The 26,366-nt window shown below is 35.3% G+C and overlaps 1 protein-coding gene and 1 long non-coding RNA gene across 9 annotated transcripts in view; one reads left to right on the plus strand and one right to left on the minus strand.

Moving 5' to 3' along the window:
- LOC143673750 (uncharacterized) overlaps nucleotides 1-5,851 on the plus strand; it is a 51,061-nt gene extending 45,210 nt beyond the window's left edge. Inside the window, exons 4-5 of one of the 3 annotated variants that reach the window (XR_013170585.1) lie at nucleotides 4,048-4,143; nucleotides 4,706-5,851. This is a non-coding gene — a long non-coding RNA (uncharacterized LOC143673750). Of the gene's footprint in view, nucleotides 1-297; nucleotides 987-4,047 lie in introns of those variants that run through there. The other 2 variants (XR_013170583.1, XR_013170584.1) reach the window with 2 other exon arrangements.
- Nucleotides 1-25,062, minus strand: part of TUT7 (terminal uridylyl transferase 7) — a 66,021-nt gene extending 40,959 nt beyond the window's left edge. For 4 of the 6 annotated variants that reach the window (XR_013170581.1, XM_077148659.1, XM_077148660.1 and 1 more), the window contains exons 1-10: nucleotides 24,834-25,061; nucleotides 23,310-23,860; nucleotides 17,894-18,075; nucleotides 17,490-17,606; nucleotides 16,894-17,071; nucleotides 12,059-12,147; nucleotides 10,181-10,232; nucleotides 9,193-9,262; nucleotides 8,291-8,417; nucleotides 6,998-7,117 (exon numbers count right to left, since the gene is read on the minus strand). Coding sequence is in view for 4 of the 6 variants with exons in the window: in XM_077148659.1 (XP_077004774.1) it covers nucleotides 6,998-7,117; nucleotides 8,291-8,417; nucleotides 9,193-9,262; nucleotides 10,181-10,232; nucleotides 12,059-12,147; nucleotides 16,894-17,071; nucleotides 17,490-17,606; nucleotides 17,894-18,075; nucleotides 23,310-23,829 (1,455 nt within the window). In the remaining 2 variants the exon portion in view is untranslated. The other 2 variants (XR_013170580.1, XM_077148658.1) reach the window with 2 other exon arrangements.
- Between the last annotated feature and the right edge of the window lie 1,304 nt (nucleotides 25,063-26,366).

Genomic DNA, 26,366 nt, shown 5'->3' on the forward strand with positions numbered 1-26,366 from the left:
CTAGTGATACTACTGAGATGAAAACTGTAAAAACGAGAACCTCTTAATTAGAAAACTCAATTTCAAAAGTTTTTAATTCCGGTTAAATAAAAAATTTTCAAAGCTACTCTACAGGCCATTAATAGAAGTTAATGCAAAAGAAAATGGTGTTCAGCTGAAAAGATCTGGGTGATGGTAAACAAATGTTTCTTTATTGTAAAATGAGATTTATCAGTCTTTAAAAAAGTTAATGTATAGGCCTAAGAGTCACCCCCAAGAGAACCTCTTTCGTTGCTCAGATGTGGCCTCTCTCTCCAGCCACCACAACAAGCAAACTCACTGCCCTCCCCCTGGCTAAGTGGGACATGATTCCCAGGGGTGTGGACCTTCCTGGCAACATGGGACAGAAATCCTGGAATGAGCAGAGACTCAGCATCAAGGGATTGGGAAAACTTTCTCGACCAAAAGGTGGAAGAGTGAAATGAGATAAAATAAAGTGTACAATGTCTGAGAGATTCCAAATGGAGTTGAGAGGTTATTCTGGAGGTTATTCTAAATAGATATCATCTTGTTACTCAAGATGTAGTAGAGAGGCTGGAGGGAACTGCCAGAAAATGTAGAGCTGTGTTCCAGTAGCCATGTTTCTTGAAAATGATTGTATAATGATATAGCTTTCACAACATGACTGTGTGATTGTGAAAACCTTGTGTCTAATGCTCCTTTTATCTACCTTATCAAAAGTCTAGTAAAACATACAGAATAAATAATGGGGGAACAAATGTTAAAATAAATTTAGTAGATTGAAATGCTGGTGATCAATGAAAGGGAGGGGTAAGGGGTATGGTATATATGAATTTTTTTCTGTTTTCTTTTTATTTTTTTTTCTGAATTGATGCAAATGTTCTAAAAAATGATGATGATGATGAATATGCACCTATGTGATGATATTGTGAAGTACTGATTATATATGTATGGAATGATCATATGTTAAGAATGTTTTTGTTGTTATAGTTAAAAAAATTAGGGCGGGCCGCGGTGGCTCAGCGGGCAAGAGTGCTTGCCTGCCATGCCGGAGGACCTCGGTTCGATTCCCGGCCCCAGCCCATGTAACAAACAAACAAACAAACAAAATATAATAAAAAATAAGAAAATGTTTAAAAAAAAAAAAAATTAATTAAAAAAAAGTTAATGTAAACAAACTGGATGTAGATAAGGGATCCCATTTCCCAAATCTAATTCCACACGAAACAGAGCTACTTTACTGTTTAGCAGACAGAATGATCCTCCTGAAACATAAGATGCTATGTTGCTCCCCTGCTTCTAATGGTTTTCCTTTTTACTTAAGATGAAATTCAAATTCCTTTCACAGGACCCATCACTGTGTCCTTGCTCAGGGTTGACACTGTCTATTCCCTCTGCTTAGAATGCTCACACCCCCAGCATTCCACCGGGCTCACTCTCCCTCCTCTCAGACCAGCTCGGCTCAAATATCACTGTCTGTAAACAGAACTGCCTTCTCTCTCCGTCCTTCTTACCCTGGTTCATCTTTCCTCAGAGAAATTACCATCACTTGCATATTTGTTCCTCTCTCTCCTCACTAGAAATATAAACTCCTAAAGGGCAAGGACTTGGCTCTGTTCACTGCCTACCCACAGCACCCACAATGGGGCCTGGCACCACGTGACTGACTGACTGAACTCTTCCATAGAAAACACTGGCAAGTACGAAGTGTGGTGACTATTTCTTTGTCAGATATATAGATTCAAATATTTTCTTCAACTCTGTGCCTTGCCTTTCTATTTTCTTAATGGTATTTTTTGAAGAATAAAAGTTTTAAATTTTGAAGTTTCATTAATGTTTTCCTTTTTATGGTTTATGCTTTCAGTGTTTTAAAGAAGAAATCCTTGCCTAACCCTGGCTTCAAAGTTTTTCTCCTAGGAGTTTTACGGTGTTAACTCTTACATTTAGGTCGTTGATGATTAGGCACCTTTGTTGGAAACCAAGTGACCATAACTGACATCTTAACAATATGGAGTCATCTGACCCATGGGCTAGTTATGTCCCTACAGTTATAGTTTGCTTTCTGGAACAATTCTTAATGGAATTAAAAAAAATTTCATTTCCAATTTCTTGCTGCTAGTATATAAAAGTTTACTTGATTTAAGTATATTAACTTTCTTTTCTATGAAACTACTAAACTCACTTATTAGCTCTAGGAGTTTTGTAGCTTTCTGAGGACTATAATGATGTCACCTGTAAAAAGAGAAAGTTTTACATCTTCCGTTCAGATTTTTAGGCCTTTTTCTTTTATTCCCTTATTGCAATGGCCAGCCTTCCTGGAAATGTTAAACAGGAATGGGGAGTGGGGACCTCCTTTATTGTTTATGGTACAGGGGAAGCATCTAGCTGTAGATCTTTTTCATATTCTGTTTTAGCTTGTTAATGCTGCCAGAAATGCAATTATACTAGAAATGGGTTGGCTTTTATAAAGGGAATTTATTAAGTTAAACATTTACAGTTCTAAGGTCATAAAATGTCCAAACTAAGGCATCCAGAAAAAGATATCTTGACTCAAGCAAGGGATGATGATATTTGGGGTTTCTCTGTCAGTTGGAAAAAGCACATGGTGGCATCTGCTAGCTTTCTCTCCTGGCTTCTCGTTTCAAACAGCTTCCCTGGGGATGTTTTCTTTCTGCATCTCCAAATGTCTCTCTCCATGTGTCAACTTTGAAGCTTTTTCTAAAATGGTTCCCTCTTTAAAGACTCCAATAAGTGATTCCACCTTGAATGGGTGGAGAAATATCTCCATGGAAATCACCTAATCAAAAGGTCCCACCCACAACTGAGTGGGTAACATTTCCATGGAAACAATGTAATAAATAAAAAAGATGCCATCCAACAATATAGAATCAGGATTAAAGAACATGACTTTTCTGGGTTCAAACTGGGATATATTCCTATTTTCAGATTAAGAAAATTTGCTTCTGTTCCTAGTTCACAGAGTTTTTCTTCATAATAAGTCCTTAATTTTGTCAAAGTTTTTTTGCATCTATTAAAAAGATCACATAGCTTTTCTCCTCTATTAAGATAGTATATTGCACTGATTTTTGAATGCTTAAACACCATTATATTCATGGGAGAAACTCTATTTAGATGTGACATATTCTTTCTGTATATTTCTGAAGTGATTTGCTAATATTTTGTTACGAGTTGTGGTGTCCATGTTCATGAAGAACTGTGGTATACATCTTCCTTTTCTTTGCTGTCTTTGTTTGGTATTGGTATCAGGGTAAGGCTGGCCTTGTTTTTTCTTGTATCTCATGAAACATAGTTATAATAGCTGTTTTAATATCTTTGTTTTTTAATTTGTGCATCTATATCATCTCAGGGTTCGTATCTGTTGACTATATTTTCCCTTGAGAGTGGGCCCCATTTACCTGGCTCTTTGTATTTGAATTGTAATTTTGAATTGCATTCTGGACACTGTGAATGCATTATTATATGGTGAAAATACTGGATGCTTTAGGTTACTCCAAAAAGTGTAAGATGTTTGTAATTTGATTAGACTCAAGTTGCAGACTGTTATGTCTCCAGTAGACATTCATCAGATCTCTGTTCAGTTCTCTAAGGCTCAACTCCTAACTGTTTTCAGTCTGCCCCACACATGTGGTTTAGGGATTAGGCAGAGATGTACCTGAGTTTATACAAAGAATCATGGGTTCCACGTCTCAGGATCTTTCCTTTCTGGGTTTCCTCCCTTATTATCTGGTGTCCTGGTTCCTCTGGCAGAAAAGAGGACTAGTTGTTTTATCACAATTGCCCTCAGGGATAAAGCCACAGAAAAATAGCAAACTCACTATTTCGGTCATTTGCTCCGAGTTTTCACTCCCCTCCAAAGTCTGTTTGCTTTTGTTCAGTCTCCAGGGCCTTCATGTTGTTTTTTGTTCTCATTTTATAGCTGTCATTTGCAGAAGAACTGCTTGTTTGGCGCTTACGCCTCCATGCCATAAGTATGACTTTCTATTAAAGGAGGGAAGGAGTAACACTTGTTTTCCTACCTTGTCTTAGGAGCTGTATATTCGTTATCGCATTTAAGTTTCAGAAATTTTCAGAAGAGGACACTGAGGCTTGGAGATTAAATAACTCGTTCAAGGTCACAAGGATGTAAGTGGCAGAACCTGATAATCTACCTTCCCTGTAAAGTAACTGTTTACCAACGGATATATTCATATAATACAAAACAAGGCAAATTCCAAACTATTGAGAGACTAGTAAAATCACCATCTAGGGGATAAAAGATGCTTGAGGAGACAGGATTAGTCTGTCATTCACAACCCACTATGATTAACTTTAATCATATCAAGATTTAGCTCACAATAAAATGGGAATTTTGACTGGGAATAAAAGGTTGGTGAGGGTAATTCAACAGTAAGACTTTGAGATTTTTGAAAAGGTAGATCACAGCACAGAGGCATGATGCTCTAAATTTTCTGATAGAGAATTTAATCTTGTTCATCTTTATATTCCCTTCAGGGCCTAGTATAATGATGAACATACAGAGGGCTTTAAATGTTTTATAGAAAATAATAGTTTAGATACTTTCATACTTTTTAATGATCTCAATGGATAGTCTACAGAAATAATACATGTAAAAATAGCTAGCATGAATAAGGAACTGAGTAAATATTAACTCTTTTTCCCTTCTTTGCTTTGTATTTTTTATTAGGACTTTGGTAGAAGCTAGCACACTAATGCCTGACTAGTTTTAAAAAGCTGAAAACTGTAGATCATTTCAGTTCAGGTACTGTAGTCTACCTCATTTAATTCATAGAATTCAATCCTGTGTTTAGTCACCACATATCTGTTTTTATCATTAAATCTTGAATAAACAAATGATTTAATCAAACTCATATTCAGGATCACTTTTGCGAACTTCTAGTATCACTCCCTAATAAGAGAGTGATCACAGAAAAGGGTATTCACACTACTTTAAAGCAAATCCTGAGGAGACTCTAATCACCAGAGCAGAAACACTTTTCTTCCTGCATTGTCCTATCAGTAACAGGTGACTACATGTGTACTTGCAGAAGACAAGGCCACATGAAAAGACAGACTTCACAGTAAGACAGAAGTCAGCATGGCAATGGATCCAAACTATTCTAAGTCCTTTGGGGATTGTTTGGTTCAGTCCTGAACTACTGTCTCTCTGAATCACAATGAAAAGAAGGCTTCAGAGAATTTCACAGATTTCTACTTGGTTTGGTCAGAAGGCTTATTAACTCAACTCACAGTTGACTTTATTTTATTCCCTTACTCTTCTTTCCAAAGAAGAGAAGTTTGGCAGAGCCCTTTTGGGGCTCAGAATTCTTTCATTTCAGGTACCTCAGGCACAAAGAAGGTAACCTTTAGGCTGCAGGATACACAGAGTACTTTAAACCCTCATGTCAGAATAGAATTTATTCTCAGAATCTGGCAGATTCTGAGAATCCCTTGTTTAGTATAAAGAAAAAAATTCTCTATAGTTTATTTTTTTGGTGTTAAGAACTACTGCCGTAGAATATATCCTCTTTGCATGTTGGAAGAAACCCACATATAGTAAGAAAGGCAATTAAAATAGCCAGTGTGTCAAAGTAAGCTCTACACCAAGTGAGTCTTTCTATAAAGTAAGTGTACATATAAGATAATATTGAAAAACCCTAGAATGAGCTGAGACTTAGCATCAAGGGATTGAGAAAACCTTCTGGACCAAAAGGGTCGGAAGAGGGAAATGAGACAAAGTGTCAGTGGCTGAGAGATTCCAAACAGAGTTGAGAGGTTATCCTGGAGGTTATTCTTATGCATCAAGTAGATATCATCTTGTTATTCAAGATGTAATGGAGAGGCTGGAGGGAACTGCCTGAAAATGTAGAGCTGTGTTCCAGTAGCCATGTTTTTTGATGATGATTGTATAATGATACAGCTTTCACAATGTGACTGTGTGATTATGAAAACCTTGTGTCTGATGCTCCTTTTATCTACCTTGTCAACAGATGAGTAGAATATATGGAATAAAAATAAATAATAGGGGGGACAAATGTTAAAATAAATTTAGTTTAAAATGCTAGTGATCAGTGAAAGCGGGGGTAAGGGGTATGATATGTAAAATTTTTTTTTCTGTTTTTGTTTTATTTTTCTGTTGTCTTTTTATGTCTTTTTCTGAATTGATGCAAATGTGTGGGAAATGATCATGACGATGAATATGCAACTATGTGATGATATTGTGAATTGCTGAGTGTATGTGTTGGGAATGTTTGTGCTTCTTGTAATTTTTTTTATTAATAAAAAATTTTTAAAAAAGATAATATTATAAGATTATAAGATCAACACCTAGAGATTAAAAATGAACATAATTTTGACTCTTTGAGATGATTTCCTCATAAATTTATACCTGAGCAACTAAATAGAATTTTAATTTACCCAGAAAGGCCATATTACTGAAGTGGAATTCATCTTTAAGATAATGCCAAAATATTATTGAGAAATTGACTACTGAGCTCTGCATCTGTGGTATAGGTAGAAATCTTAATGCTTCAATTGCCCTTTTTCAGAGTATGGCAAATAAAGAGAAATAAAAGATTAGAAATAGTAAGTTACAGTAAATCAAATGCTTCCTACAGACTGTCTTGAGGTAGTATGTAATTTCAAATATCAAATTAGAAAACTGTACCCAAAGGAAGTATGTACCAAATGATAGATTTAAAGTTCACGTTCTCATACATGAAACCCTCAGAAACTTATGTTTAAAAAAAAAAATACATTATGTTTGGATTTTTAAAAAATGATAGTCCCTAGCAGATTGGTATGGGCAACATCTTGTAAACAAACACATCAACATGCCAGCACTTCAAAGCAAGAGTAAGTTATACTTATGAGTATATTCATGCCAGTGGTTAAGTTTTTAGATTTTGAAATTATGCATAAGGGACTGTGGATCTGTAATAAAATTAGTATCAGATGCATAAGCAAAAAACTTACATACCCATGATCCTAGATAAACAGGCAGAAGGGGCTCCTTCCTCTGCTGAAGAAAGAAAATGGTCATCAGTGCAAACACATAAGGTGGCAAGCCTCCTTCTTCAGGGCGATCTATACTACAAAGCTGCAAATGAGAAAAAAGAGGATAATCATTCCTTTTGTAGCAACTTGTCATTTACACAATTTGGCTTAAAATGTGCAACTTCATTGCTCTGTATTACATGAACTACAGTGACAAAACAGAAAACTTTCTTATATTTTTGCAGCAACCATGGGCTGGGTTTTGAGTGACAGTTCTAATTTCAAATATTTAACCTTGTTGAACTCATAAGTATAACTAAACCTATTCATGGAAGGTCCTAAAAATATTTGCTGTTTCAGTTTTTTGACATCTCATAAATCCATGCACTTGGCTTAAATATGTTAATGAAATAAAAAATGATGGTTCAATACCATGTGCAAACCAATTAGCTTTGCTCTGTTTAATGATCCGCCCTCACCCCCTGCCTCATCCTAAGCTACTGGGACCTGCACGTTTTGATCAAAAAGGGGATTAGGGAAGAAAATGTGGAAAAATTCATCAGCACTAACAGAATAACAATTAAAAAACATAGCCTATTTAGTGATAAAACAGGAAGTGGCTTTCAAAAGATGGCATACTGTTAGTACTAATCCATTCATTTATGAGTGGGGATCCTCCATTCATCCTGGGCCAATCAACAGGAAATATATATTGTTATTACAATACCTCAATCAAGCTTTTTGCTCTAGAAAGGTACCTACAAAAAATCTGAATTTTAAAATCATGATTTGACATTATTATGTTTTGGAGGAATTTTAAATACTCAAATGTTTAAAAAAGCATTCCAATTGGGACACATTTAAAATATTATGGAAATGGAAGCAAGACTAGTGTATCTTTTATTTGCTGGAAAGTCTCTGAATATTATTGGAAATGTTCTGAGAAGCCTTTATTTTTATCTCAAACTTTCTGTGCCCAAGAATTACCTTGAGAAACTATTTAAAATGTGTATTCTTGGGTCAAAACCCCTGGGATTTGGCCCAGAAATAATATTTTTAATAAGCACCACAGATCATTTTGATCTTTTGATCAATACTGCTATTATAAAATAGAAACACTGAATTTTTCTTTCTGTTCCATTACTCAGTTGCCATACTCTCAATGTCCAAAATATGCATCCAATTTTTAAAAATTAAATTAACCAAGGAAAAAATCAAAGTATTCCTCTTATGCATACACAGAATGTAATCATACATTCAAGGAACTCAAACCTACCTTTGCCCAGTACCTAAATGCAATCACCAAAGGGATCAATTTTGGTTCTAGTTTTCCAAGGGCAGTTAAATGGTTTGTTGTCAGACAAGCATTTTCATTTCCTGCGCTCACTTTACAAAGAAGACCACTGGTGGGAATGGGTGAGGATTGGAAGGAAGAAGAGAAGTGTTATGCAGGTATTTCTTATCCCAACAACTAATTTACACTGACAAATACCTTCAAAATAAAATATTCACTTTTTTTTTAAGACATTTAAAAAACTAGTTAAAAAAAAAGACTTGGCAGCTATTTTCTGAGTAAGTTTTATTTTCCATGTTTTCATATATATTAAAACTATTTTGGGGGAAATGCAAATAAGAAAAACATTGTAAAATGTTGCAAATGGGGCATGACTCATCCATGTAACAGTAAAAAAGATGTGAGGAATCTGCCTAATGAAGAATTATTACAGCCTATAATGCATCCATTTACAATGGTGATGGTAATGCTTCCAGATGGAAGGAGAGATAAACACAGATGCGGTCATACTAACTGCTAATCAGCACTGCCCCAGTTGCTGCTAAAAGTGATGGCAAATAAAGTGATTAGATTAAGCGATCACTTGACAAGGTGGCTATTTTACTTAGTCAAAATAGGTAAAAATGCTTTTCAAAGAGTGATGATATATGACTTGAGGAAGCAAAAAAAAAAATTTCTTTCTACGTTTTTTTCCTTTAAGTAATTTCATTCTTTTAAAAATGTAGATCAAATGCCAAAAATATAGCAGAGTGCTAGTAATAAGCATGTAAAATAACTATGGAAGTAGCTTATAATTCTTGAAATTGGACATTAAGCTTTAGTAAAATATACTGCTTTTGATGAGTTGATATTTAATATATAAAACAGCTTAAGCAAAATGAGACCTTTGCTTTTCTCTGCACACCACCACCGGAACCCTAGCATGGAAATCTGCATCAACATCAATAAAAGAATCTGAGGAAAGAAGGAAAAAATATTAAGTAGGTTAATCAAACCTTTGTTGAAAAGCCCTAGATTACCAGTTGAGACCTGTCTGTTCAACCTTCTAAGATACTATTATTAAAGATCTGAAATGACTTAAAAAGGAAAAGCATACATGCAAGAATCAACTAATCAAATTAACTAAAACCCTTCTTTCGTAAAACTAATGTCTGATTAGAAATGACTATATTATTTGATCAGAACATTTAAACGTTCAGTGGATAATAGAGTTAGAAATACAGATGGGAGATTTAAAAGCAAAATCGCCTCAAAAGCTGCTAAAATGTTCAAAGGCAAATACATATTGACTGAAGTAAGAAATATTTAAACGTTTTATTCAACCAAAACAGTAAGAATGGGAAAGACTAATTCAAGGGAGAAGACAGTCTGGTGAAACTTATGCAAAGCTTTATAAAAAACCAGAAAGCCCCAAGGTGGACACTTCATTGGAATAAAGGATAACTGATAAATGTAACTGGGGAACAGCTATCTGTGGACACATTAATTAGGATCACCTATTACCATTTGTTGAGTATTAATTTGAACCAATGACTAAAGCAGACTATCCTTTAATTTTACCTTTAAGAGTTTTACATATTTTATATTTCTTAGCCCTGGTCTAGGACTCAAAGTCTTTTAAAATAGTGACTTTATCATCAATCTACAAGTTTTACTTAAGAAATTATTATTCTACATAGGAAAATTTCTAACAGGACCCTATAATTAATTTGCTAATAATTAAAGGACATTTGCTTTGGGTTTTGCTTGGACGTTACTCACATAATTCAAAAACATCACTATTCCTACTTTCACAGTTTAAGAAACAGGATTTATTCAAATTATAGACAAAAGAAAATTTTAAGAGTAAAAAGTGGAAAAAATTGGTCTTACCACTATTCTTTAAACATTCTTGAACAAGTAAAAGGACATCTGGCTGTGACATCTAAGAAACAAATTAAGAAATACAACAAATAATCCGTAAGTACTTCTGCCCAATGAGATCAGTCTGAAGTTCCCACAGTGCCTTCCAAATCTGAAATGCACGTTGCTATCAGAATAAAGAAATCAGTTGTTATGCTTGTGCACATAACACTCAAAGACAGGGAGCACCAAACAAGTTGGGCAGAAGTGACTTACTTCATAGGTAATTCCTGATTTACAAATTCTTGAGGTAATTAGCTTTGTAGCAAATTGCAAGTTGTAGCTTAAGATTGTTAAACTGCTCACGACATACCTCTTATACTACTATAGCAGATTGTTTACTAGTCCTTGCTTCAGTCTTGCTTTTCTCGCATCTTTGCTCCACACATGAACCTAAGTCATTTTTTTTTGCATGGGCAGGCACCAGGAAACGAACACGGGTCTCTGCATGGCAGGTGAGAACTCTGCCACTGAGCCACTGTCGCCCCACCCCCGAAGGCATTTTAAATCATGAACTAGATAGGGTCATGCCCCTCCTTAAAACCCTCTAATGGCTTTTTTACTTCACTCAGGTAAAAATTCAAATTCTTTTCCACGACCGACAACTATAAGATTCTGCATGTTGGGCCTTAGCCAATCTCTCCAGCCTAATCAATCTTATGATCTTCCTTTTCTTGGCCCCTTTACCACAGCTATACTGTCTTCCTTTTAGTTGCCTGAAAAGGCCAAGCTTATTGATTTAGGTGTTTGCAAATGCTGTTCTCTCTGCCTGAAGCATGCTACAGCCTTTTATACCCCACTGGGCTTGTACCTTTTCATCTTTAGAACTTAGCTTAAAGGTTACCTCCTCAAAGAGGACTTTCTGACCCCTCTATCTTTACATGTCCCCTTTTATTCTCTATCTCAAAACACTGTCTCCCAGCAAATCTCTGATTATAATTAATTACATACGTAACTATCTCCTTCATTAAAATGAGCTACATGAGGGAGGAACCACACCTTCTTTGTCCTCTACTATAGAGTGGCATACAACAAGGACTCAACAAATATTTGCTAGATGAATGAATGATATCAGATAAAAAATAATTTCCATGGTTAAGAAATCACTGATCAGATTTTTGAAGGTAAAAATAGTAAAATCAACTGGTTAGGTGAACATGCAGCTACAGTAGTCAGATACAACAAGGAATGAGAGGTTGTCAAACAGAACAACTATAGGTAGGCCCCAGAAATCTATTTTTAACAAGCAACCCAAGTGGCTCAGGATAAACCATCTGTAAACTTCACTGTGGGAAGTGCCAGTGGATAAATGGATAACCTACTAAAGTGCCTTCCAGTTTCAAATTTCTGACTCAGCAACATCTTTTTGAATCATGTTGAAACCAGAAAAGTAGGTTAGGTGTGGTTCTTTAAAAGCATAATTATTTTGAACAAAGTGGCTATGTAAAAGAAGAAACTTAGGAGCTAATTAAACTTTCAGGTCACATATGTTTACATATCTAAAATGTTTAAAATCTGAAATCCTTTCCTGCCATTGAAAAGTTGATTTTACTAAGAGAATTTATACTTTACAAGTTATAGAACATAGTACCCCATTAGATTCATATGGTTAGAAAAGCAGTATTTACAGTATAAAAGCTGCTCAATATCTGTAGAGTATTTTTTTTTAATGCTCTGAAACTGAAGACAGGCAACAGAAGAAATAAAGATGTAAGTTTTGAGAAAGAAAGCTCCTACCATTCTACCCACAGTGTCACCAAATATCTAAAATGCATTCATGTGCAGCTCATTTCAAAGAAAGAACACAACCAGTCTGTGAAAATTCAGACTATTTCATTTTATACTTACAATGGCTGGAAACTGAATGTCGAGATTTACATCTGAACTTTTAAAACCAAATCTGCTACAGGATGACCCATATAATCTTAGAGAACAATCTAAAAACGTAAATAAATGTCATCAGTAAAGTAAAATTTTTCAGAACATAATACTGCTATTTCAGAAATGAACCCATCAATTAAAACTACACAAAAAAGCAAAACTGCATTCAAATCTGGCATAAGTAAATGACAGAAAATGGGTGGTTCTTTGCTTTCCCTTCATTTTATTTATCATGGATGCTGGTGCTGACTACAGTTTAGCTTATTTGCCACTCTTCATATGTCTGCTTTAAAACAGTAAAAGCTCCTCTTTAGCATGTCACATTTTACATTTGCAATGTTTTTTTAAAATGTGAAAGTTAAAAAAGAATGTCTAACTTTGGTTTACTTTTATAAACTTGACAACACTACAGAACTAATGCAAATATTTACTTTCACTTCTTAGAAAATCCATAGGTGTGATTTACTGTAAAGAGCATGTTTCAGGAAAACAATAATCATAAAAATGATTTTCCAGCATAAAATTACTTTTCAGAATGAATTACTCATTATTTTATGGTCAATTACTGCTCCACATATAATCCCTTTAGAAAAATTAGTCAATAGTCCAGTATCACTGATACAATTTAAAACACTAAGGCACTTCATTCTGTGTGTATATGTATACTACCTCTATTTAAATATAAATTAATGTTCATTATTTGTACTTCAGCATTTTTTACTATTTTACTACTATTGTGCAAAAAACTACCCTTTCCCATCAGGGGATTTTTGTTTTCTTTTTTTAGTTTTGCTGATTCAAAAGATCTCTTTGAGTTTTAACAGGTTTCCATGATATAGCACATTCAATTTTACAGTGGGTATCAACAGCAAAACTCACTGAAATTATGTGACTTTTCAGGAACATGTCTAAAACATAAAGGAAGATTTACCTAGATAATGAAATGAACAGATGCTCCCACCATGTTTATTCTTTTATATATATATATAAATAAACTTAAGAATACTATATGAAGATGGATGAGCCTTGAGGACTTAATGCTGAGTGAAATAAGCCAGAACACAAAAGGATAGATACTGTATGACTCCACTTTCATGACCAGGGTAAAAGTAAAATTGCATGCTAGTGATCAATGAAAGGGAGGGGTAAGGGTAATGGTACGTATAAATTTTTTTTTTTTGTTTTCGTTTTATTTCTCTTTCTAAATAGATGCAAATGTTCCAAGAAATGATCATGATGATGAATATGCCAACTATATGATGATATTGTGAATTACTGATTATATATGTAGAACGGAATGATCAAAATAGGAATGTTTATGTTTGTTTGGTGTTTTTTGGTATTTAAAAAAATAAAATAAAAAAGTAAAAAAAAAAAAAAAGTGTAAAAGTGCAGGCTTACACTACAGATAAACGGGACCTAGAGATACATGAAAGCTAGAGATGGGTAAACAGATAGCTAATGGTGATGAACTCAAATGTAAGGGAATAGACAGAAGTAAAGGCAGTTCACTAGTGGGTCTACAAGTAATATTACCATGTTGAAGGTGAACATGACTAAAAGGGATTGGAGAGACCCATGTGCCCTACTGATTAACACTACAAATAAAAGTTCTTACATGAACTACTTCAAAGGTATGATTCTTGTACAAAGAGTGTATAAGTTCGGGGTATGGGGGAAAATGGTTTTGCATGCTATGGGCTATGTTTAACAGGAAAACACCAACAGTAGCACAGCAACACCAGGGGTAAATAACAGGGAGAGGGACAAGAGTTAGGGGAGGTTTAGATTTTCTATTTGGTGAGGGTGTGTTTATTATCTTTCTCGCAGGAACAATGAAATTATCTAAAATTGAGAGTCTTGATGGACTGTTGACTTTGGACATTATACATGATGCCCAAGGAATGGAGATAGCTGAAGGATGCACTGACTGAGAAGCAGACTGGCAAACAAGGCTGTATGCATATGATTGAATACTGGGCTGCTACAAAAAGGAACAAAGTTGTGAGACATGCAACAGTGAGACATGCAACAATGTGAATGAACCTGTGGGACATTTTGTGAGGTGAAATAAGCCAGAAACAAAAGAGCAAATAGTTTAAGGTCTCATTTAGAAACAATTATAGAAAACAGGGGCCTGGATTGTAAGCTTTTAGAGCAGTCACATTTAGTCCAGAGTGGTAATCATTAATTCTGGATTTTAAGAGGATGTTTTATATCTGTATAATCTGGAATTTAGAGATAGGAATGAAGCTGATCAGGTCAGGATTAAGGCAATTCAAAACACAGGGGTAAGGAAGACATTGTTTATATTTTAGAACCTCACCTACTCTTTGAGGCCAAAGGAAGAAAGTTTTATTTTGTCTAGAACCTAAATTTTCTGTAGCACATAATCTAACTCAACCTGTCTGGATAGCTCATTTAAACAGTCAAAACACAGGAAGACCAGAATGAGAATGAAGGTCTTTAATCCTGTATAGTTTACTATAATGACTGGATACATCCATGAGTATATTAAGCAGATAATCAAAAAGTATTGGCAAAGTCCCTTGAGGAATGGGAGAAAAAATATGGAACTTTTAAACTTTACCACTGGGGAAATCTGATACTTTGTCAAACATTAGCGACACCTAAATCAATAGGCCAAGTCCGTGATCTTGGGCCTTGCTCTTGTGAAACATATGTATGTAGCAGAGAAGCTTAAGTAACCTATAGGTATGCCTATGAGTTACTTCTGGAGGACTTCTTTTGTTGCTCATATGTGGCCTCTCTCTCTCTCTCTCTAAACTCAACTCCGCAAATTAAATCACTGCTCTCCCCCTAAGTGGAACATGACATCCAGGGGTGAAAGTCTCCTTGGCAGTGTGGGAGATGACCCCCAGGGATGAATCTGGTCCTGGCGCCAAGTGATCAACAATGTAATCCTGACCAAAAGGGGAAAAGAAGTTTAGCAAATAAGGTTATCAGCGGCTAAGAGAGTTCAAAATAGAGTCGAAAGGCTACTACCTTTCGACTTAGTTAGTCATTGCTACCTACCATAACTTACCAAACCCCAACCAAAACCATACCAGCCAATTCTAAAGAACACCTAGGGCAATATTAAGATTCTACAAAGGTTCCATATACTCGGGTAACTTTCAGAAATCTACCACCTCCTGGACCAGATAAGTCCTGAAACCTAGAGGGGCCAGCCTCTCCAGAACATCAGCTAATTTCATCTCCCTACCACATGTTACTGACAGCCCCTTTTAACATGAAAAAGTTAGAATGGCTATAGTCCAAATACCCCTAAAGAATGGGATAGAAAGATCAAAGGTGATGATGAAGTTATACAGAGAAGGCAGGTTTTAACAATGAGTATGATTGCTGAATCATTATATTAATATTTCTTTTGATCTCCAGTATCTTAAAGGAGCTAAGAAGTAACAACCTAAAATTGTGGAACTGTAACCCATACCAAACTCTGAAATCTGTTCTGCAAATATTTGTTGCACTGTGCTCTGAAATTTATTGTTTTGTATTTATGTTATTTTTCACAAAAAAGAAGTCAATTGTGATGATATAAAAAATATATATTCCTTCTAGCCTCCAATATTCTGGAGCAGTTAGAAGGAAAAATCTGAGATAATGGTATGGTAGCCCATGACAAACTCAGGTATCTGTCCTGTAAATATCTATCGAAGAATGCTTTGAAAACTATTGTTTTTTTCTTTCTTTCTTTGTATATATATTATATAATAAAAAAAGTTTTTAAAAAAAGCCTTATTAGACTGGATTCAAGATATGGGAAGATTTCTGATATGGTTTGTCTATTTTTCAATGTTGTCTTACTGATGTCCTAGAGTTTTTATGTATTGATATCCTGATATTAATCTTTTGTCAATTATATATGTTCTCAAAAAAAAAAACAACACAATTAACTTAAAAAATACAAAATACTATATCAGTGGGCTTTCAATAGAAAAAATGGTTCTATGGGTGATAAGGTAATACATTTAAATGACTCTAACCCTGGCTGTAGATCAGAATCACGTATGGAGCTTTCTAAAAATAGCTGTATGGTTCACAGGTAATTCTGATACACAGCAAGGTCTAAGAAAGATTAAGCAATTCTAATCAATTATTTACCCAAACAACAGCCTATCCAAAGTGTTGTCAAGGAGTACCAGCAGTTATGTCAGGCATTTACCATACCTGGTCTTAAATTTTCATAAGTAGCATACCCCAAAACACATTTTCCCCACCCCCACAAGACATCTAAAATTAAAATTAGGCCAAAGAAAAGACAGTAAATAATTGTACCATTAACTTGGAAAATAAGTTCAATAGTACCCAAAATCCATTATAAATTATTTACAAATTAGTTTTCAAAGTTATTTTAGATGTTCTAAGTCTTTTAAGTTTGGTTAACGAAAATCTTTCTTGAACATGTGTAATCCAAAAATGACCTCAGATACACATCTTTTTATTTTAACTCAAAATATTGTGTCAATTTAGATACATAATAAGGTAAACAAATATATACAGAAGAATCCCATAGTGCCCCCATAATGTGGGGCACTAAACTTATATTAAGGCATATCCACAAAATGGAATTTATAATTTTGTATTTTTTAAGTTAATTGTGTTAATTTAATGACAATACATGAAAAAGTCTTTGTTCCCTGGGGGAAGTCAGGAAAAACAGACAGAAAAACCAAGAATGGAAATGGTAAGTCAAGTTTTGTTAGGAAAGGACTTCTACTGGAGGGAAAAAATGAATGAGATACTTTTAGGTAGGGAAAAATAAATCTAGAAAATACCTGGTAACTTGTGTTGGAACACCTTTTCCATGATATGCTTAATTTCAAGTCGCTGTTCCAAGCTTTCACTGTGTAAGCCAAACTCCTGGACCACTTTGTCAATGGCAATGCCAATCGCATTTATCTGGGAGGGTGTTGGTGGGGGTAACGTAGTGAGCAACTCTTCTTCCTGTTTTTCCTTTGAAGATAAATATCAGGATTAAAAATGACTTGTACCCAGTTTTCACCCTCTATCACTTTACTGAGACAAAATTATAAAGAATTTTCTGGAATCTTTTTCTTAACGTTTCCTCTCAGCTGGGTTAGTTGTCATTGTATCAACATGCACACACTTTTTACTGTTCACAAAATGGATCAATGATGATAGAGGACAGACAGCAATAAAGAACAAGTATGAAGTATTTGTGCTCACATAAATTCAATAAATGTAAGTTATAAAGTAATTACAAATATTAATTTGGGGAGCGCAAATAAATTCAGTAAACATAATTAGTAAACCTATTAATATCATAGCCTCAAGGAGAAGAAAGTATAAAAGATAACAAATATTAACCACTGACAAGTAAGCAAATTTGTTTGGGTTACATTAAATTTACCTTAATGTTTTTCTTGTGCCTCTTCTCTTTGATATGCTTATGGGCAAATGCAATGGATTCAATTAAAACATCACAGAGCTTGCAGGTATACTTTGCTGTAGGGTAGTTTCGTGGTCGCTATAATTTGAAGAGATTATGTATCCAAATATACAGGAAACATTAATTAGCCAGAAAATGATTTCTTCTTCAATTTTAAAAGTGTTAATATATTATTGTCTCCTTTTATCCCTATCCTCAAGTTATTTTTATTTAAGTAGATTAGTAGTTATGCTAATTCTATTAAATCAAACTGAAAATCACTTTTAACTTGGAGGATATTTAATTTATCAAAGCATGTATTATCAATTATTAACATAGTTTAGTCAAAGTAAGTATTTTAACTAGTATATCTACAAAGATGTTACCCTTTTTAGCCTGTCAATGCAGTCTCTTTTCAGTCGTTCCTCAGCCTGCTGTAAACCCAGAAGCTCCTTCACTGAAAGTACAGATTCATCAATCACAGGGCCTTCCAAGTCTTCATCCTGCTCATTTTCTTCACTTCTAGTTCTCCTTGGTTTCCTAGGTCTGGACCTCTGCTTCTTGTTTTCTTAAGTTGAGGAAAAATATTATTGGCGATATTGAACAAGATTACTCCTAAATGAAAAGTAGAACTTACATATCCATTAACTCAAACAGGTGAAAGAATGAATGACATCTTAACAGAGAAAAAGGAAAGGTAGGTCTCCTATGGCCAAACTGCTTGAATGTTTATTAAGCACCTCAACGGGCATACCAATTCAGAGAAATCATCTTTTTAGAAAACTCAAAAACAATTCTACTTCAATCATACAATTTGATTTTATTCTCTCTTCATGGTATACTGCTGGGCTTCCCCAAGCAACAGTAAGATTTATAATCCTTGGACGGCAAGAATACCTGCAATTCTAATATACTTAATATATCATAACATAAAATGTGCCTACATCTAATAATTCTAGTATACCTAGAAGTGTTATTCTAAGTGACAAACATCCACATTTGTTTTCATTTTTTGTAAATGAACAATTTCAGTGGGGCAAAAATGGATAATACACCCAGAAAACTCAGAAATCAACTACATCCTTATCTGGAGTGAAAATCAATCATCTGGTTGCAAATTTAGCCTTCAGAAACACACAACTGTGGCTCTCCCTCTCTCCCTATTAAGTACTAACATGGAGAAGTCTAAACCCAAGTTTTATTTACTGAGGACACCTATTTCCCATTTTATTTTTACTTTCATTTTAGCTTCTTTGAACAGCTAGCACACACAGCACATTTTAAGAGAGAAAAACAACTAACAGATAAAAGTTTCCTCCAAGTACAGACTAGTTTAACTAGCTCTGATAAATTCTATAAAGTTCTAAAAATGAAGCTACTAGGAACACATAAAATTAAGATAAAATTTACTTCCCAAATTAAAATTCTAACAAATTAAATGATTTTATATGTCTTACTAAAAAATTAGTCTTTAGAAATATAAACCTATTGAAATGCCCTGTATGAGGCAATTTTTGTGTCAAGGTTTCAGTGAACCTCGTTATTTGTACAGCAATTACAATTAATTAGTTGATTGGAAAAGAATTGTTTGTCAGAAAAAGGAAGTAAAGAACCTGCAATTTAAAAAAAGCTATTCGCAAGAGCTCTAAAGAAAAGTAGCATGCATTATTCTCAAAATACCACAAAATGAATATAAGAAATTCTGCAAACAGCTTATATGTAATATAGTGTATGGTGATTTTTTGTAATAGAAAAAATATTGAGAAAAACCGTAAAAATAAACAAAAAGAAAGAAACTGATCAAAATGTACTGAACAAATAAAATTCTAAAGAATAAGAAGCTCTTTGAATAGAAAATTGGGGCTTAACATTTCCTTTTTAACACTTGGCAATTAAATGATCAAAGTCTCTTAAAAAGAATACTCTGGTCTGAACAAGTTTTTGAGTTAAGCACTGTTTTTTTTTTCCATTCAGTGCTTTTGCAAATACTTTTCCTAATTATAAGTGTACCATAATCAGATATGGAAAAGAAAAGTAAAGTGAAAAGAGAGCTCACAAATTCTTGATGATATTTTGATATATTCTTAGATTTCAAAATGATATGACATTTTTACTTGACATGAAGTTTCATTAAAAGCTCTTTTTTTAGCTCTTGTTCATAATAGCCTTATTATTCTTAATTTTAATTAAACATTTAATTTTAGATAATTATATATTCGTGTGTATCTATAAGAAATAATACAGAGTGAGCCCTTATACCCAGTTTCCTCTACAGTAACATTTTGCAAACTATGGTACATTACAGCCAGGACATTCACATTGATAGTCAACATACTGAACATTTCCCTCACTACAGAGATCCCTCACATTGCCTCACACCCACTTCCCTCCTACCCCCAGCTTCTCCTTAACCCTTGAGATAAGCATTTTTTAAAAACTTAGAGGTGTGTCCATCTCATTTAATTTGCTTATTTTCTTTAAATAATCTAATGTTTTTCATGACAGAAGTTTCTTACTTAAGCCAAGACTCATTAGAGCATTATATTAATATGTGCAATATCCATTAGAAAAATCCATGATAGTTAGCAAAACAGTAAATAATAAGGAATCTAATTCCTTCTTAAACTCCTCTCTTTTGGATACAAAGACTTCTCAATGTAACTACATTTATTGTTATTTTCTAGAAATGGTGACTTCTCTCCCTCCAAAGACCAACTAACTTCTACTGCTTTTGTACAGAGAAGTGTATGGCTGCATTATCTGTCTGATGATGATGATAACAGCAGCGTACCAGATGTAACACAAGTACTTTTATGCATGGCCCTGTTTCATCCATACAGTAATCCTATGTCATGGACACTAACATTAATACCTTCCCTTTGAACAGATGGGGAAACCAATAACCAGAGAGAGTAACTTTTCCAGGGACACATGACTAAGTCAAAGTAAAGGTACTTGAAACAGATTAAAATACAGATGTAATTCTGAAATTCAAGCTTTTATCTAGCAATATAAGAATTAAAACAAAGTACTAATTCTGTAGGGGTGCTGTAAAGTGTTGGTAATGGTAGCACAACATTGTGAATGTAATTAACACCAAAGAATTGTACCAATAAAAGTGGTTAAAATGGGAAATTTTAGGTTGGATATATGTTACCACATTAAAAACTTTTAAAGCAGAAAATACTAAGATGCTTTCTTAGAGTATTCCCATTCACATCTAGAATACACCACAACTGACAAAACCACATAAGATTCTGAACTGAGTTTCATAGGCCTGCATTGTAAAAACAGTCAAAATCTCATAGAAGTGTATCTTAAAACACAAAGCTGGGTATTGCTATAACATTCCATAATTTCTTAGAGGAAGACTACCTGGCTCATCCCATATTTATCATAATATGAGTTCTCTATACTCCACATTCCAAAGTTTCCCATATACTATTTGCATATAGTTCATTATACCATTCACAAAGGACATGGGGTCAGAGTGGATGTTTTCTTGCCAAAGTCATTAATGATTTTGTCCCCAATACATTAAATTGACTGTCTAGGAAAAGGTGGAGGGTGGTTATATAGAACTGAAAAACAGCAAGTTATTTATTAAAAAATAAAGCATCCACAACTTCTCTAATTAAAAAAATATATAAAACAATTCTAAGATGATTTTCATAACTTCTTCTCATATCATTTATTATGACCCTTCCTTATTAAGATTTGACTTAAGTAAAACTGCTCTCCCTTTAAAGAGATCCTTTTAAGAATTCTCTAAATGTTGTGCAAATTTTACACCTTAAACTAAATTTCTCTCTACAGTAAACAAGGTTGTACCGAAGTGTGATACTTCCTTTAAGAGTATTTTCAAGGGATAGAAACGAAACAGTTCTTCATTTAGCAACTGTGGAAGCATATCCCTATATTTCACAGAAAATATGTAAGCATTTGGATTACCTTCACAATAAAAGAATAGTGAAAATGTATTTCCTGTTAAAAACACAAACAAGAATATACACAGGAGTTCTTGATCTGTAAACAGTTCCTTTGAATGTGGTTGCAAATTTTTGATCTATAAATCTTTCTTTTTTTAAGTACTTTTCAAGACCAACTTTTTCTTTTCTAGACTAGCTACAGATAACTAAACTAGAACTTCCACATTCCTAACTGGACAGAGTAATGCAGAAAGACTTAAATACACACACACTTTTTCTTTAGAAAGAAAAATAAACACAAATCAAAACCCTACCAATTGTAAATAAAATGTTTAGTTGCCCTCCATTAGGATTCCATGTAGGAGTAGAAGCTGAGTTTTACAGCCATAGTAGCAGAGTATATGATTTCACTTCCACTTTGTTTTCTACCACTCTGCATGAGCAAGTCTGGATAAACTTCACCTCACCAAGTGACAACTGCTTCATCCGTAAAACTGCATTTTTTACATGTCTGATGTAACATGACAGAGAGCAGCATCAGATAATTCCTTCAAGTTCTTTCTATTGTAAACAATTTAGCAGTTAGGTTTTATGTCTTCCTAGTATTTGATTATTTAATAACACCCCATTCTGTTTCTGCTACATGACAGTAGAAATTTTCTGTTTTCTCTTTTCCTATCTTAAAAAATATAAAAAGCACCTTTCCCCCCACTTAATACTAACAAACACTTGAGACATTCATTTTTACCATAAGACCCTCAAAAGATGTAAAATGAATTTTTCCTCCTTAAGTATCCTTTGTGACCAGAGTCACAAATTGAAATGCTTACAGATAACATACATATACACAAACTAGCCACTATAAGATAACAAGGAGGAAAAAAGCCTCTGGAGACCTGGAAAGTGCCCATATCATCTGAAAACATTTAAATTAAAACAATTTTAAAGTACTGGCCAGTTTCCAACCACACTATATGGTTACCAAAAGAAGCATTTTTCTAAGTATAATTTTCCAAGTATAATTTGCATTTTCAGTCTAAGCATCGTTTTATTTTTTCCCTCTAATGTAACTTTATTTCATTTTAGCAATTATTGTCTATAAGATAAAAGCTACTTTCCTGTCTATAGAACTCTTTAGGTACTTGGACAAAACCTATCTGCTTTACACTTGTTAAAAAAGCATATAAATACATAACCAATTTGGGGGGATGGTTATTAAGCACGTGAGGACACTTAAAATGGTTTTGTTTTACTGAAATGAAACTACAATGCTTTTATTCGCATTTCTGACTTTCTAAATGTACATTCCTCAAGAAAAAAAAAAAAGAATAAATTTACATTTCTCAACCTTCATTGGCCACGCTTCCTAAAAAAAATTGGCAGCCTCCAACCTGTGGAGATTGATACTACACCCAAAAGACACATATCCCTCATATTGTGCTTTTATATCAGAGTTTTTTTTAGCTTTATATTCTATCACTTATATTACAGACACATCACTATTCAAAAACAAAGTTATCATATAATTTTCAAAATATACACATCATTCACAATTATGATAAAGTCCCTAGGCAGATAAAACCACTTTCTTCGGTAAAAAGCACTAATGGAATATATGTTTACTAAGTAAATTAGGCCTCATAGCAACGTAAAATTTTAAAAGGACCAATATATGAAATGTACTTAAGTAGCCCAAATACAATAATTACAATCCTTAAAATAATCACATTAAATAAGTGACTATATTTATAAAAGCTGAAACAATGAAAAATTGGAACTGCATTGCTGAAAACAAGAAAACTCATTTGGATTGAAAAGAAAACAAGGCAGTGTTGACCTCAGAGATGTAACTTGACAAATTGGAACACATTACCAGGGCTTCCTGTTTCCCTTTCTGTCTTGGTTTCTACACTTGTTAGGTCTTTATGAAACAGTCGTCTTACAGTTCTGCAGCCTCTTCCATCTTGCCACCTATAACCATCTTCACTTTCTTGGAAGGTGTCTTTTCTTGGTCGGTTTATAGCAGGAATTCTAGGTCCAGGTTTGAATTCTCTCCAAATATCTGAATTACCAGCAAGTTCATCAGATAGCCATCTCTTACTCTGATCTTTGTGGTTGTCATTTATCCAGGTTGGCTGACTATAAATTGGATTTTTAAATGCATATGGATTGTTGGAAACAGCATACAGTCCTTTTCTGGGTGTATTCCCATAGTTCCCTGGTGTTACTTTTTTTTTTGGAAGGCCTTTTTCCATTTTACTGCTATGACTTTTAGTATAATCGTCCATTATTAAATAATCTTGTTGAGGGTGACCCCTTCTGAAGTCATCATCATCTATAGTCCCTCGGTCTTTAGAACGCTTCACAAAATAAGGTTTTGCTGCATCTCCCATGGTCTTTGACTTCAATTTTCTTACTCTGTACCTGAAAGAAGGTATTTTGAGAAAACATCAAACTATAACAATAAAAGATTGTACCAAGCACATAAAACAACACAATTCATTGCAGAGATGCTGAAAAACCTATTAAAAACGCCACTTCCTACTTTTTATTTGAATAAAATCATCCCACCACATTCTCAAAAATCGGTACATTATATTAGAAGTAGGAACACTTGGTTCTATAACATTCTTTATGAAAATTAGTACTATTTAACACGAAGATTCAATCTATGACTAATCCTTAATCTTTAGAGTTGTAATATAAGCCTTTCCCTTCAAGGAAAACCTCATACCAAGCCTGCTACAAAACTAACAAGTCTCTATTTTTTTTTTAAAAAAAGGTGACAATTATTTTTTACCATTATACAAAGTAGCCAAAATTTTTCGCTCCTTCTCCGTATTTTGGAGCCTCGACTTCCTTCATTACCACCATTCAGAAAAGACCGACTCCTATCTCTTCGACTATCGCGCGGCTGAGGTTCCAACTAAGGCACCGCTCCAATTCAAGGCACTGTGTCTCTGCGTCCAAGAGACAAGTCCGGCTGACCTCACATTCCTCAACCTCCAACAAGTTTGGTTTTGTCAAGAATAGCGATTCTCTCGGTGGAACGAAGCCCCTATCCGATCCCTACCTGTCCGCCCCACCGCCAATCTGCCTCAGTTTCCACACCCTTCGGGAGGCGAAGAAAGAGGAGGTGTCTCCTAGCACTCCGGCTACGAAGTCACCGCGGAGACAAGAACAAGGAAGTGACCTGCCTCCTAGAAGGGGTTCCGGGGTTCCACGGCCGGCTACGGCTGAGAGCTCGACCCAAATCCTTTCTTCTCCTGCTCCCGCACCGCCTGACACAAAGTGAAGACGCCTACTCGGACCCGAGAGCCCAGTCCCCGCCGGCTCGCGGGCTCTACGGTCCCCGAAACCCGGACAGGGAGGCCGGTAGAGGATGGAATCAACGTACCTCTGGGACTAGGCCCGACCTCTGCTCCGGATACCGGGGGAACCTATGGGAGACCCAACCCGGAGACGCTTCTGGGAGGGATGCGGTGGCGCTCCAGAGCGCTCCCCACCTCCACCGCGGTCCCCAGCCTCTTCCTGCCCCAGCCGGGCTCCCTCTCGATGTTTTCCTTCGGCCCACTTCCGGCGCTCAGCGCTGTCTCATTGTGCGCGATTGGGTGCTGGCGGTGCCCCCGCCCAAGCGCTCCCCGCGCACACCGGAAACGCGCGCCGCGCCCAGGAGGACCGCCCATCGCCGAAGCCTCGGCCCCGCCCACTTCCGCCGCCGTGCGCACGCTCGCCCGCCCCGCGACTCAGCCGTTGGTCTCTGCGGGTGAGTTGGCCCTTTCTTTGCATTCTGTCAAACCGTGTGTGGCGCCGAGACTGCGTGAGCAACCGTCTGCATGCTCATCCCTCGCCTCTTTCTTTTAGGCAGCGAAGGTTCAGGAGAAACGTGAGGAGAAAAAACCCTTGCTCTCGGAGTGAGAGCCTGAGCTGAGCGGTCTGGAAGCGGCTGCGCGCTGTGTCCGCGGAGGTTCGGCTTTGCCCCTGGGTGCTTAGCAACCTGGGTGTTGCTTTCAGGGGAGCTTAAGCTTTGGTCTGAGGCCTCTGTAGCGGTGTTGCTGCTTTTCTGATAACTACGTTATAGTGAAATCTTCACTGCTGACTATCCAGAAGTGCCAGCGTGTAAGCAGCCATTCACTGTTCACCCTCACCTCAATGTATCCTTCCCTAAGGTTGTCTAAGGATTATTTTTACTTAAAACATTGCAATGCGTTTTGGAATATTATGATTAAAGAATGATCAGAAAGTGTAATACTTAAATTTTCGAACTAAAGAATACAAATCCCCAATTAGCAGACCCCCTGAGGTGTGGGTTTTTGTGTTTATAATAAACTATTATCTTCATTGCTCTCTGCGGTGTTCTAAATTTTTTTGAAAGCGCTAAGTAACCAGTAAAATTAGGGAACGTTGAGAAAATTTGACACTTTTAGTTTTGTCTATTTTTAAAGAGCTTTTAAATTTAAATTCTGTGAGAGCAGTGCTTTTAAAATAGTAATACGGAAAGTATTTGTGATTACCAAGCACTGTTCGAGGCGCTTTACAGTTATTAACTCATTCAGTCCTCACGACTCCATGAGGTTAATATCATTAGCCCCCTTTTTTCTTTTATAACTGAGATTTAATTGGTTGTTCTGAAGATCACACACACATTTTGAAAAGTTTGTACACAATTCTTAATATGTATACTGAGAATCTAAAAAGCCGTGTGGTTGAAATTCTTTTTTAAAGGTATTCCAGCTTAAAATTTGGGGGGCAGGTTTTCCCTATGAGAATATTAAGTACCACAATCTTCAAATGTTGATAAGCAGTTAAATCATAAGTCCCACTAATTCATAATTTAATATCATATGCACCACATACACACATTTCCCCTCTTTCACAGCATATAACAAAGTTTTTTAGGAAAACTGGATGGCCATGACCAAAGATGTTA

Source organism: Tamandua tetradactyla, chromosome 2 (assembly GCF_023851605.1).
Source record: "Tamandua tetradactyla isolate mTamTet1 chromosome 2, mTamTet1.pri, whole genome shotgun sequence".
NCBI classification, from domain to species: Eukaryota; Metazoa; Chordata; class Mammalia; order Pilosa; family Myrmecophagidae; genus Tamandua; species Tamandua tetradactyla.